General features: G+C 40.2%; 1 protein-coding gene across 3 annotated transcripts in view; it reads left to right on the top strand.

Moving 5' to 3' along the window:
• The window catches only part of sntg2 (syntrophin, gamma 2), a 95,193-nt gene that overhangs the window by 19,154 nt on the left and 62,667 nt on the right, over positions 1 to 13,372 (top strand). For 2 of the 3 annotated variants that reach the window (XM_073482894.1, XM_073482896.1), the window contains exons 2-4: positions 10,810 to 10,947; positions 11,064 to 11,120; positions 11,278 to 11,335. In XM_073482894.1, coding sequence (XP_073338995.1) covers positions 10,810 to 10,947; positions 11,064 to 11,120; positions 11,278 to 11,335 — 253 coding nt within the window. The remainder of the gene's footprint in view (positions 1 to 10,809; positions 10,948 to 11,063; positions 11,121 to 11,277; positions 11,336 to 13,372) is intronic. The other variant, XM_073482895.1, reaches the window with a different exon arrangement.

Below are 13,372 nucleotides of genomic sequence, written 5' to 3' on the forward strand. Positions count from 1 at the left end.
ATGTCTCTTTCCATCTGCGGCCAGAAAAGGGGCTGTCTGGCAAGGTGTAGGGTTCTGGCTTGCCCCTGATGTCCTGCAAGATCATGCCCACCAGAAAGGGCCTTGACCTTTAGACTGGCGGGTAGGACAAACTAATACCTTTGCTGCCTGGTTGACAGATCTTTGTTGATTCTGTAGAGGACTCCATTCTGTACCTTTAGCTGATGCCACTGCTTGTATAGTGTCTGCGCTCTAGGGGTTAACATACATCTGCCTTGTCTAGATGGCAGCCTACCCCTCTCCACAAACCGCAGGACCTCCCCAATGACTGGGTCCAGTTCTTGGCTTTGCTGAAGCTCAGCGATAGACAAGGCTAGAAGCGTGTCTCGTTCTGTGAGTGCCGTCTGTGGCAGAGCCATGAAAAACTGCACCGCTCTTGACTCGGCTTGACTGCGGCTTTCTCCCACTCATTGTGAGTATCACAGATGGAATTTAACATCAGAGGAGTCCTGATTTCCAGTTGGCTCTTCCCATGGGACACTGGTGGTCACACAACCTGAATTATCTGCCTGGAGACACTGGAACTTGCACTGGAAAGCATCTTGCACTCCTTCCTCATTTGTTCCTTCAGCTTCTACCAGGAGATCCTCATATGGCTCACTGATCAACCTTTGGCTCACTGATCGAGCAAATTGGTCTTTGCTTAGGGCATCTGCCACAGTGTTTTTTGCCCCAGGGATGTATTTGAGACTGAACGTGTATGGGGACAGCCTGGCCAGCCACCGCAGTTCACAGGCATCAAGTTTTGGTACACAGGTTAAAGGATTATTATCGATTCACACTGTGAAAAAATTACTCTTCAACCAATGACTAAACTTTTCACAAACACACCACTTGAGCCCCAGAAATTCCAGGCGATGGGCAAGGTGCCTCTTTTGTGAGCCGATGAGGGTCTTGCTTGCAGAGGCAATTGGGTGTGCCTTGGTTTCACCTTCTGGTATTTGGGACAAAACTGCCCTCAGGCAATCAAGAGAAGCATCAGTAGATGGGATCAGTGGTCTGGAGAAGTCCAGGTGTGTGAGGACTGCGCAGCTCAGAAGCTTCTCCTTGAGGCTGAGAAAGGCGGACTCACAGTCATCAGTCCAGTCTGCGGGTTTAAGCTTCCTAAAAACACCAGGATTGTGGTTCAGTTTTTTAAACTTCCCATTGCATTGAGGAGCGGTTGGGTATAAAATGCTTGTAATAAATAATCATTCCCAAAAATGACTTTACTCTCCTGACTGAAGGTGTACAGCCGTCATCCTCCATTAAATCCCTCTTTGACATTTTGACAGACTTCCACTTTCCCTGGGTCAACAGCTACTCCATCAAAACTCCATGTGTCCGAGGAATTTCACAGACCGTCGCATCGGATGGCATTTTTGGGGGCTCAATTTCAGGTCGTGCTCTTTGAGTCTCTGAAGAACAACTTCCAGCCTAGTGAGGGCCCCCTTTTCAGTTGGGGTGACAACCAGGATGTCGTCAAGATAGCATAGCAAGCTTATGAAGTTTAGATCACTGATGCTCAGCATCATTCTCATGAAAAATGCCGGACTGTTACAAAGGCCCTGAGGCATTCTGTTTTATTCGTATGACCCAGTGGTGTTGTGAAGGCGGTATATTTCATGTCTTCCTCATGCATGGGCAGGTTGTAAAAACCTGATATGAGGTCCATTGTGCTGAAGACAGTCTTTCCGCCAAGGAAAAGCTGCCAAACAGTCTGCTTGATGAGGCATGATGGGGATGAGCATCTTTGATGGTTCTTGCATTCAGCCACCAGAAATCTGTGCAGATGCTGAGGTCACCATTTTTTTCCCAGACCACCACGAGTGGGGAAGCAAATTAACTGACTGACTTTCTATATAGGTCATAGGTCCGGCTATGTGAGACTACCATCTGGTGACCTGGTGCAGCCAAAAGAACTTGGAGCTCAACTTGGAGCTTAGCTGATCTTAAGACTGCAGATGGAGGTGATGGATTTCAGGACAAACACAGTACCACCCGCCCCATCCCAATGTGTCGACACTGTGTCACTTCCTGGGTGCCATCATAACCCAGGACCTGGGAGCTGAATTTCAGAGGATCTGAGAATGTACTTCCTGCAGCAACTAAAGAAGCTCAACCTGCCAAAGACAGTGGTGCACTTCTGCATCCCCATCATTGAGTCCTTCATCCTCACCTCCTCCATCACCATCTGTTACACAGCTGCCACTGTCAAGGACAAGGGCAGGCTAAAGTGCATCATTGGCTCTGACAGGAAGGTGATTGGCTGCAATCTGCTATCCTTGAACGTCTCCAGGACCCTGAGGCGTGCATGTAAGATTGTGGCTGACACCTCTCAACCCAGACAAAGACGTTGTGAAACACACCTCTCCGGCAGGAGGCTGAAGACCATCAAGACCAACACCTCACACCATGAGCAGTTTCTTCAGTTTCTTTCAATTGCAGCTGACCTCATCAACTCAAGGCTCAACTTATCTACAGTGCGATATCATACAACTAAAAATTGTCAGGTCAACTGTCAGGTCAAATAGCACTCCAGTTTATAGAGGACTGAGGATGTGAACCAAGTTAAGACATCAACAGAAACTTGGCCTTGACTTTCTCTTGTCTTTGTGGGATCAGAAATCAAAAACCTTTTAAATCTCTCCAATCTCTTGGCTTTTTCGAACATCAAGATTTATTGCAAACATTTTTCTTTTTTACAGTTAATCAAGTTGAGATGTTATTTGAAAATCTTTTGTACTTTGTAGTTGTTCATAATTTATATTCTTGTCTTGAAGTGAACTGCAGATATCAAGTGAGGCCTTATGCAATGTGTCTGGCTGATGTTGTGATCTCTGAGTCCTCTCACCTACTGAGTGTTGAGATTTCCCCCCAACTAAACTAATTAACTATACATGTTCAGCCTCTGGCATGATAGCTTCATCATCTATAATAAATACAGACAACTTTATAAAACTGTAGCTTTGATTTTCCTTCATTATTGTACATACAAGACCGATTTCGAGAAACTTGCTGTGTAAAAGATGCTGTGTAAAACCCAAGTTCAACAGAATGTTATCATTTGCTAATCCTTTTTTACTGAAAACTGTACAAAGACAATTTTAATGTTTTGCCTCATCTTCATTGATTTTTTTTTTAATGCTTATTCTCAATTTGATGCCAGCAACACGTTTTGAACAAGTCAGGACAGGGTCAACAAAACACTGGGAAAGTTGTGGAATACTCAAAAACATCACCTGTTTGGAACACGTAAACAGGTTCGTTGGTAACAGACGATAATATCATGATTGGGTATGAAAGGGGCATCCTCAAAAGGCTCAGTCGTTTACAAGCAAGGATGGGGTGAGGTTCACTTTGTGAAACACATGATTGTAAAAATGACATTATCTTATGGGCTCAGGAACACTTCATAAAAGTGTTGTAAGCAAACACAGTTCAATTGAAGATATTAGCAATCTATGTTTATATACGTTTTATACACAGCATTCCAACCTCTTCCTTTTCACTACTGAGAGACTGTGTACACCTGGCATGAACATGCATCTCTGGTGATCTGAACACAAGTGGACAGTGCTAAATACAAGTGTAAACAGCCACCAAGAGGCATTGGAGGCATCTGATCACTCAAACCAATTGTTGAGTCGGTCTGGGATGCATTTTCCCACATGTATTTTTTAGTGTAAACATTACTATGTTCAGGACACGTTAAAAATAAAAGCTGTATCTTTTGTCCCCGACAAGGACGTCATCAGTCCAGGACGTGATGGTTTTTATAGTGACAGGACGCCATTGGACACTGTCTGATTTCCATTTGGTTCACTGTGCCTTACTTGCCAATACTTTTTGGATGTGATCTTGACTTGTTGGTCTTCATTCAGCTCTTCATTAGCTATACCAAGACTTGACCTACTTGGGCAATGCAATGACTTTTTTCTACCTCTGCTGATCCATATAGTACCCAAGGACAGTTGAACTCAAAGTGAATGGATCAGAGTATGATTAGACCTAAAATACAGTCAACCCAGATAGACCCAGATCAGGGCTCTACACTGTGTGCACAGTTATTAGGCAAGTTGTATTTTTGAGGATTGATTTTATTATTGAACAACTACTGTGCTCTTGGTCAATCCAAAGTATTAATAAACCTCAAACCTGAATATTAAAGACATTTATTAGGAGAAAATCTATGTGTGCACAATTATTCGGCAACTATTAGTGTGCAGAATTATTATGCAACTAAATTAAAAATGAAAAGTTTCCCATCTCTCTTATTTATTTAAAGTGAGAATAATAAACAACACATTTAAAAAAAAAAAAAAAAATCAGTGACCAATATAGCCACCCTTCTTTTCAATAACAGTCATAGGCCTTCCATTCATTGAGTCTGTCAGTTTCTTGATCTGTTGACGATCAACTTTTTGTGCAGCAGCAATCACAGCCTCCCAGACACTGTTCAGAGAGGTGCACTGTTTTCCTTCACCCTAAATCGACTGTTTAAGAAGGGACCACAAGTTCTCAATAAGGTCAGGTGAGGAAGGGGGCCATGTCACTATTCTTTCATCTTTAAGGCCTTTACTGGCTAGCCACGCAGTGGAGTACTTCGATGCATGCGATGGAGCATTATCCTACATAAAAATCATGGTCCACATTTTCCTATACCACTGCTTGAAGAAAGTGTCTTCTAAAAACTGGCAGTAGGTTTGGGAGTTGAGTTTGAGTCCATCTTCAACCCGAAAAGGTCCAAATAGCTCATCTTTAATAATACCAGCCCATACCAGTACCCCACCTCCACCTTGCTGGTGAAGTGGAGCTCTGTGCCCGTTACTGATCCAGCCACGGGCCCATCCATCTGGTCCATCAAGAGTCACTCTCATCTCATCAGTCCATAAAATCTTTGAAAAATCTGTCTTCAGATATTTCTTGGCCCAGTCTTGACGTTTCAACTTATGTGTCTTATTCAGTGGTGGTCGGGTTTCAGCCTTCCTTACCTTGGCCATGTCCCTGAGCACTGAACACCTTGTACTTCTGGGCACTCCAGGTAGGTTGCCGTTCTGGAATATGACAGCACTGGAGGATAATGGGTTCCTGGTAGCTTCACGTTTGGTTCTTCTCAAATCTTTGGCAGTTAATTTGCGTCTTTTTTTCTCAACACGTTTCTTGTGACCCTGTTGACTATTGGCAACAAAACGTTTGATGGTTCTGTGATCAACCCCAATATCTTAGATATTTCAAGAGTGGTGCATCCCCTGAAAGACTTTTTACAACTTTTGACTTCACAGAGTCAGTTAAATCTCTTTTTTGGCCCATTTTGCCTGAGGAAAAGAAGCTGCCTACTGATTATGCACACCTCGATATAGGGTGTTGATCTCCTTAGGCCACACCCTCCCTCCCTCCCACAAATACACTCCACCTGATATGCGTAAATCCAATAAGCATTCCAGTTTATACAGCTTGGAGTTGGAAAATATGCATAATAATGATGTTATGGTCAAAATACCGACTTGCCTAATAATTGTGCACACAGTGTAGGGTGCAACTGTTTTGGTCGTATATGCACCCAAAATCTGTCAAGTGCGACTAAACATTTTCATTTGTCGCACCAGTGCACCTGAAATTAAGCAGGTCTGATTTTTAAAAAGGTAGCCTATAGAAAGGTTTTTTTCACAAACATCAACTGGGTGTGTAGACAGGTCTGGTCTTGGAGTCTAGGAACTAAGTACTGTAGGCTCCACTGACACTAATTTTCAACTGAGGAAATAAATTGCCTGTGTTTTTAATAATTTCTCACTTATTGCACCTTTTATGGCTGTGCTGCCATTGAGAATATTTACCAGTCAAAGGTCACTTCATCACAGCTTTAATGCTTTTCAAACAACTAGGTTCTCGCAATTTATTTTCTTTTCAGACACTAATCTGATTTTGGAAGCTATGATTCATCCACATATTACAAACAATTACCCTCAAAGATAACCATGACCTGAATCAAAACCTCCCTGACAGTGCCCCTAAAACAACAGAAACTGGACATTTTAAGCTTCACAAATACAGGATATATTGCAGAGCATTTGTACTTGTTGACATTATTGGTTTTCATCTTCACCCTCCCTCCCGGTTTTAAGGGAAAAGAGGACACAATTTGACTTCAGTCAGCATGATGAATATGATATGCTGTCAATAGATTGAACTCAATTCAGCTTTGAATATATTACAAATGCGTGTGCTGCAGTAGTTTTGTGATTTAAATTTGAAGACGTTTTTTTTCATTGGATTAAATAATTTCTGACAGACTGCCTGAGGAGAATATGCAGTGCGTGTGTGACTGTTGTTGTTGATGTACAGGTGTCCCACAAGATGGCTTTTATCCCTTGTATTGTTTTCAATCTACACAAATGAGATGTGGTTGCATGATGGCACCACACTAGACTAGAATATGCTTTATGGTCCCACATGGCTGCACTGAGTCACACATGAACAAGCTGACAGACGCACAAGGCTGATAAATGATAAACCCAAGAGCTGTACTTTTCCTCGGGGACAGTTCCTACTTTCTGCACATTTTCTCGCACTATTTTTTTCTTTCGTAAAGAGCCAATCACTGAATTCTTGGAAATATGTAACACTTCCATGATCAAAAAAGAATACCTTATAGTCTACTACATCAAAATCAAACAAAAATGTAACCCACGGGTAATGACTCATTTCAGGCATTTAAATATAATTCCATTAAAGCTCGTTCTGTTGATCCATTCTTATGTCTAATTTATTAAGCTTGAAATGTCACATTTCACAACATTATTTTCACATCAAAGCAATCATCAGCATCAACACTGGCTTAGAAACAGTTGCACAGCAAATGTGATATGTCTCTGAGGATTGATATCAGATATAATATCACTGATGTTTTTACTTAAACCCTATTTTAACTGAGATTCTCCTTTTTGAGGATAACCAAATAAGAGATCTAATGATAAAAAGCTAATGAACATGGTGTTTTTTGTTTTTCCTTTTTCAATAAGACCACCAATCGTTGGTTATTAGTGATTTAAGACATCTGTCCCTTTACAACATTCCTAGATTTTACGTTCATGTCATTTCAACACCTGCTGAGTTATTGGGATAAGTGAGACAAAGCAAACATCGTGGATTTGCTGTATATACTGATTTCTTAGAAAAAAATAAATTTAAAGATAGAATATGTAACATTTTTGCATTAAAATATCTGAAAACAACAAGACCTTTGTGATATATTTTTTGGGGTTGTGTGCTTACATAATCCTAAACATTTCCATCAATGTCAAGCAAACCCATGTGTTTAATTTGGTCAACTGTCATTATCCCACTTTACTTAACATATCTCCCACTTTACTTAGCAATTACGTGCTGTGTGTTTAAATAAACATTTAAAAAAAACATTTCTTCAGGTGATGTGTCAGTTTATGTTAGAGGTGTGAATCTTCACTGGCCTCACAATTCGATTCGATTACGATTCAGCTGTCAACAATTCAAATACAAAATGATTCTCGATGTATTGCGATGCTTCTCGATGCATCTCAGTGTTTGGCATCCTCAATGATTTATATAACTGCACATGGCTACTATTTCATCATTTAAATTCCCCCTATTTATTCAGAAAATCCTTCCAATAATCAGACTCCAGCAGTCTACAAAATAAAAGCTGTATCTTTTCAATACATAAACATTACAAAATCAAAACATTTATCCATCTGCAGTGCCTTTCACGTTTGTCTACAATAATTTTGTTTTCACATGGGAGCTTTAAGATAAGGCATCTATTGACCCTGCTGCACACACCTTGGACGGCAAGGTTGACAGCGCCTCCTCAGGTCTTGGCTGATTAGCTGGGCTTGCTGTAAAGTTAATTACCTTGCAAGTATTTACAGTATGTATGTAAGAATGTCATATGATTTACTGTTGACAAGAAACAATAACAATAAAAGAGTAACCTCAGATGTTGGGCTGTGACAAAGTAGAAAGTAATAAGGTGCAACTGATTTCCTCTCTCATTATAAGCGGTCAGTGATGCTGGCTTGTGATGTCATTGACTGTTTTGTGTCCCCTGAATATATCAAATAGAAAAATCTGCTGTAATCCAGGTCTCTAAGAAACTCTGGTTTAAAACAGGTTCATAGTCCACAAAAACCCAGTTCATTAGGCATGATCCAAGATTCTGGAAACCCATAGATCTCAACTTGATTTGAAATTTACAGACTTACAGACTTGGCTAACGTGAAGATTCCTACTTAAAACAATGTGTCAAAATATCTTTTCAAATCAATTTGGGTTCTTTGGGTTTCCAGAGACTTGGATCAAGCCTAATGAACTGAGTTTTTGTGGATTATGAAACTTCACCTGACTTTCCATGTTGGAAAATCAGGTTGCATTGGGATGAGTAGATAAAGACTGAATGATCATTTTTGGGTGAACTTATCCTTTAAAAGGTCATATTGATAACATTTTTATACAGAACAATCCTCATTTTAAAATAATACTTGTATTCTTCAAGCTCTGTAGATGTATCTCTTTTTCTTAAAAACATTATTATGGTTGTGAATTAATTATTTAAAAAATGTTGTCGGGTCCAAAATGATTGTTTTGTTCGTCTCTGTAAGAATTCTGACTGTTGGCTCCAGCCTCTAAAAGGGTTTCTCAGCCAATTGTATAATGCAGTTGGTATCACGTGGTATCTGTGGTTCGTCGGCGATCAACTTGGTTGTTGCCAGTGAAAATTGGTACACAGCCATACTTTAATGTTTTCCATCGTTGTGGTTATTCCCCTTTTCTTTCCATGAAAATGTGTGGTGTAAAAGATTGATAAAAGGGTTAAAATGGTAAGGTTCTTCTTCATATAGTGCTCTACTTTTTATAAAAGTAGGAGGCATTTGATAATATTTCAAGCAGAAGGGAAACCAGGAGAGAGAATGCTGCCTCAGTATTACATGAAAGAGAGACAATAACTGAAATACAACAGAACATATTGGATAAGTTCTACCTTTGTAAAGCTTTTAATGCTCATACCTGGTGAGACTGTCAGGTCTAAGGTAATTTGTCAGGCGATTGTTTATTTGTGTTTCTGGTGGTGTTGGTTCTTGAATTTGTTTATATGTCTGATCATCCATCAATCTTAGTGACTCTTGCGGCTGGATTGTGATGAAACGTGGGGAACCACGGTAACTCATCACTTCAATACAGCAGTTTGAAATATAGATCAGTACGACCGTGGAGGAGTATGGGGTGGGGGCTTAATTGTTTGTCTGTGTGATATTTGGTACGTCACGGATTGGATCAGCACAAATTGTTAGGGACTTCTCACCACTGTGTTCATCCATTGTCAAAATTATCTTAATTGGAGGTTCAAATGAAATTAGACATCATGCCTCATTGTCTATGGAGACGGTTAACCAGCTCAGATAATCTACAGCCACACTTGTTGAATTTGTGCTTGCGTGCTACGTTCCAGTCAACATCGAAAGCCTGAATTTTTGACTCAAAATTTTCTACTTCCGACTTCAAGCATTCCAAGTGCAAGACATCAAAGTTAACCAAAAACCTGGCCGACCGTAACAAAATTGTCTCTCAAAATTGTACACACAATTGCACCCTCAGCAGTGCAGCCTCCTTGCATATATAAATGAAATATAGGAGGGAAAACGACATGTGAGGTAACAGATGCCATCATACATTTTGTTTTATAGTGCTTTTATACTATACTATACAATACTATACTATACTATACTAAGGGTATCTAAATATTCCAATCACAAGCCTAACACAAATACTAAAAATACACCCTACCCCCTTCCAGTGGGTGTTGCTATTGTTGTGTGACGTCAGACAGATGCTCCCTCACAAAGTCGGGGTGGATGCATATGGAGATGGGACATTTTTGAGATCAGAGTTGTTTGAAATCCAGCACTGGGAACAGCAGTGCTTTCAACTAAATGCTAATGTTAGCATACTTACATTGTCACAATGACGATGCTAACATGCTGTTGTTTAGCAGGTATGTTTACCATGTTTACCGTATTAATTGTATTAACAACATTTACTGTGTTAAAAATTGTTAACATGTTTAGACCATGACATGTTGCTATGTTGAAGGGGTACTCAGGTTCAGGGGTGTGGGGTATGTCAGACAAATTGAAAATTACTAACCACTGAGCTATACTATCTAAAATGTTCCTAATTACACTGTAGAAGTTGAAAAGCTCCATCTGGCAGTCATTAATTTAATCTCTAGACAACAGCATCAAGGCTATTTCTAATTCATTAGAGCTGCTCGAGGGTTTGCTTGTTCGGCGTTAGGTGTTTGCAGATAACGAGTGAGCAGGGAAAGATCAGATAATAATGCATTAAATTCCTGGGTGGGATTAAAACTTCACTGTGTTCTGTATACAGGTGTTTGTGGAAACACTGCTCACCTCCTCAGAGAGGTCAAAGTGTGATGTCGGAGCTCTGCTCTTTTATCTGAGTCGGCTGTTGTCCTCGTTTCTGTCCTGAAAGTCAGACTGTCTAGTGCAATTTCCTGAACTTTTGTCCATCCCTTTTTCGTCACGTAAAAATGTCAAATTCAAAGCACGCAATCCTTTGTTTTCTACCGCACAAAGGTTGATGCTTTCACAATGTCAGGCAAAACCAATTAACCCAAAACTAGATGAGTAGAATGGGTTACACAAATGGCACATTGAGAAAAGAGGATTAAAATGTTCATTGTGTACATAATTGCTCTGCTTGGCAAAATATCAATGCTCTTCTCAATTCCAACAGACACAATCTGGGATTGCTTTGCTGTACAATGAGGAGACCAACAATACCTATGATGTCTGCCTGAAACTGACCAAAGAGGTATTAACCATACAGAAGCTGGATGTGGTTTGCACAAGTGGAAGTGAATCCCAAGTAAATGTAAGTGCGCCAGAGGGCTCGAGGCTCGCATTGTAATTCATGCTGCATAACTCTAGAATACTGTTTCAAATGTTCACAGTATCTCTTTGCCAATAAGAAACTCCCACTTTCTAAAGCACAGAACTGTTGTACTGCGAAGACAGGCGACTGGCGGTCTGGGCTTAAGCATCAAAGTAAGCAGATAAGTTTTGATCTTGGAGAGACTAAAGTGGAAATGAAAAGTCTTTGGGATGCAGAGTTGACTGTTTGTCTGAGAAAGCTGTTTTGGCAGTGAATTCCAGCACCCAAACTCAACACTGTTCATTCTTATCTTTCTCTTCTGCTTTTCAGGGAGGTGCAGAGCACAACGTGCCTGTGGTTATTTCGAAGATTTTCAAAGATCAAATTGGTAAGAAAGTATTTTTGTTTCACTATACTGCAATATGGATTTGTTAGTGGTTTGTCAATGCAATGTTAAATGTAATAGATAAGTTAATGGAGTTAACTGGAGGCAAGTTCACAAGGAAATTTGGAGCAGTCGGAGAGCATCACTTATTTTTATATTTAGAAATATTGGGTTATATGAGGTCATAATCAAAGATAAAGTCAAGGAGAAAATGGTCAAAAGAGTGAAAAAAATACTTTATCAACCCCTTGCTTTTTCTTTTTTCAAACTTATCAGTCTCATGTTTTAGTGTGAAATGTATACACCAGCAATTTAAATTTAGCATTTCCTCAAAGTTGGGAAAATTGTGTGAGATGGATTATAATTGGTAGGGGTGTGACGATAGATTCAGCTCCCGAGACGAAATGATACACGATATTGGGTTCACGCAGAGAGACAAGACGAGATTTTAACACTATTTTTAAAAAACTTCTTAAAAATTTTATTCGAACGAAAGTCACAAAATGTAAAAAAATTCAGGTCCATTTTGAAATGATTTAACTAGTAATCATCTTGTAATGAATGTCACTTCAGTTCTACTTTCTGACTGAGTATGAATTATCATATGCAGTAAAAGACTGAACAATATGTAAGCACTGTAAAAGGTTTTGGCACAAACTCAACTGACTTGCTTCTCTCCTGTATGATTTCTCACGAGTCTCTTCAGACCTCATAGCTGTGCATGAACTATGTGTGAGCGTCTAACTTCTAATTGAAGCTGTGTGTGACCTTCTTTCTGAACTCCTTTCCGCAGAGACTGACCAAATTTCTCTTCAAGCATGATACAGAGCTAAGAGCTAGCTACAACTACACTGCCCAGCCTAATACATGGTCATGTTCTTTTTAAAAAATATAAGCATGTCTATGTTTTCTGGCAGCAGTTGAGACCTTTGGGCACTAACTATATCTCCAACGGAGGTAGCAGGGATGGAAAGGTACGATATCTGTGTGCTATGTGCTTATGCTATCTCTGCCTGATGGGATGGTGTACTTCGTTCCTAATGTGTGGAGGAGTCGCTGATTTTCCACCACAGAAAATGGCCTCATATCAGCTGCAATGAAAACGACGATGTCTTTCATTACTGCTGTGGCTCTAGCACTTGACTGTGGAAGTTGAGATGCAAAGGCATTTGTCAGCTGTGGTGGTTCTGAAGGCATCTTTGCATAGTGCTTGTGTTAGCCGCGGTGTACGGAACTATTTTCTTACAGTGCTTACATATTTGTGTCTTGTCTGTCACCCTGTCGCTGTTTATTGTTTCCACTGTTCCCAAAATGCTGCCACACAAATGACTTACAAGTGGTGGGGGCATCTTGCATGCTAATTTAGAGTTCACCATCAGACTCCGTCATGCTGGCTGCTGCTATCTTTTAAGTACTGACATCGTGAGACAGTTTTTCACCTCAACGAGAAATATCGCCACGTTTTAATATTCTCGTAGCACGAGATATCATTACACTCCCCAAAATCAAAGCAGCAGAGCCTATTTTCCCATAATCCAAAACCATCTTACCTCAGACCCTCCTCACCTGGTAAATGCTCATGTCTTTCAAAATGTTGACTGATGACATCATCAGGGCTATTTTCTAAGACTTTGGAAATCTCCCCTTAAAGCTACAAAAGACATTAACAACTTTAGCACCCCTCATGACACGTAATTTGCTGCCTGCACAGCGCAAAAAGTAAAAACTTGGTTGACTAACAAATTTTTTTTCTTTGGCAAGTGAGTGCACTCATAATTGAAACGTCATAGTGCAGCCTCCTTGCATAGAAAAATGAAATGGGGGAGGGAAAACGACAAATGAGGTAACAAATGCTGTTCTACCGTTATTCCATTCACGAGCCTAAAACAAATACTGTCCTCTACAAATACATCCTACCCCCTCCCCATGGGTTGTTATCTTTGTATGATGTCATCTGTTCACAAGTAGGAATTCCGACTTTGAGTGGTGTTCCATTGAAAATCTTCTTGTAGGAGGTCGGATATCTTTGACTTCTTAGTC

This window comes from Pagrus major, chromosome 16 (assembly GCF_040436345.1).
Source record: "Pagrus major chromosome 16, Pma_NU_1.0".
NCBI lineage: Eukaryota > Metazoa > Chordata > Actinopteri > Spariformes > Sparidae > Pagrus > Pagrus major.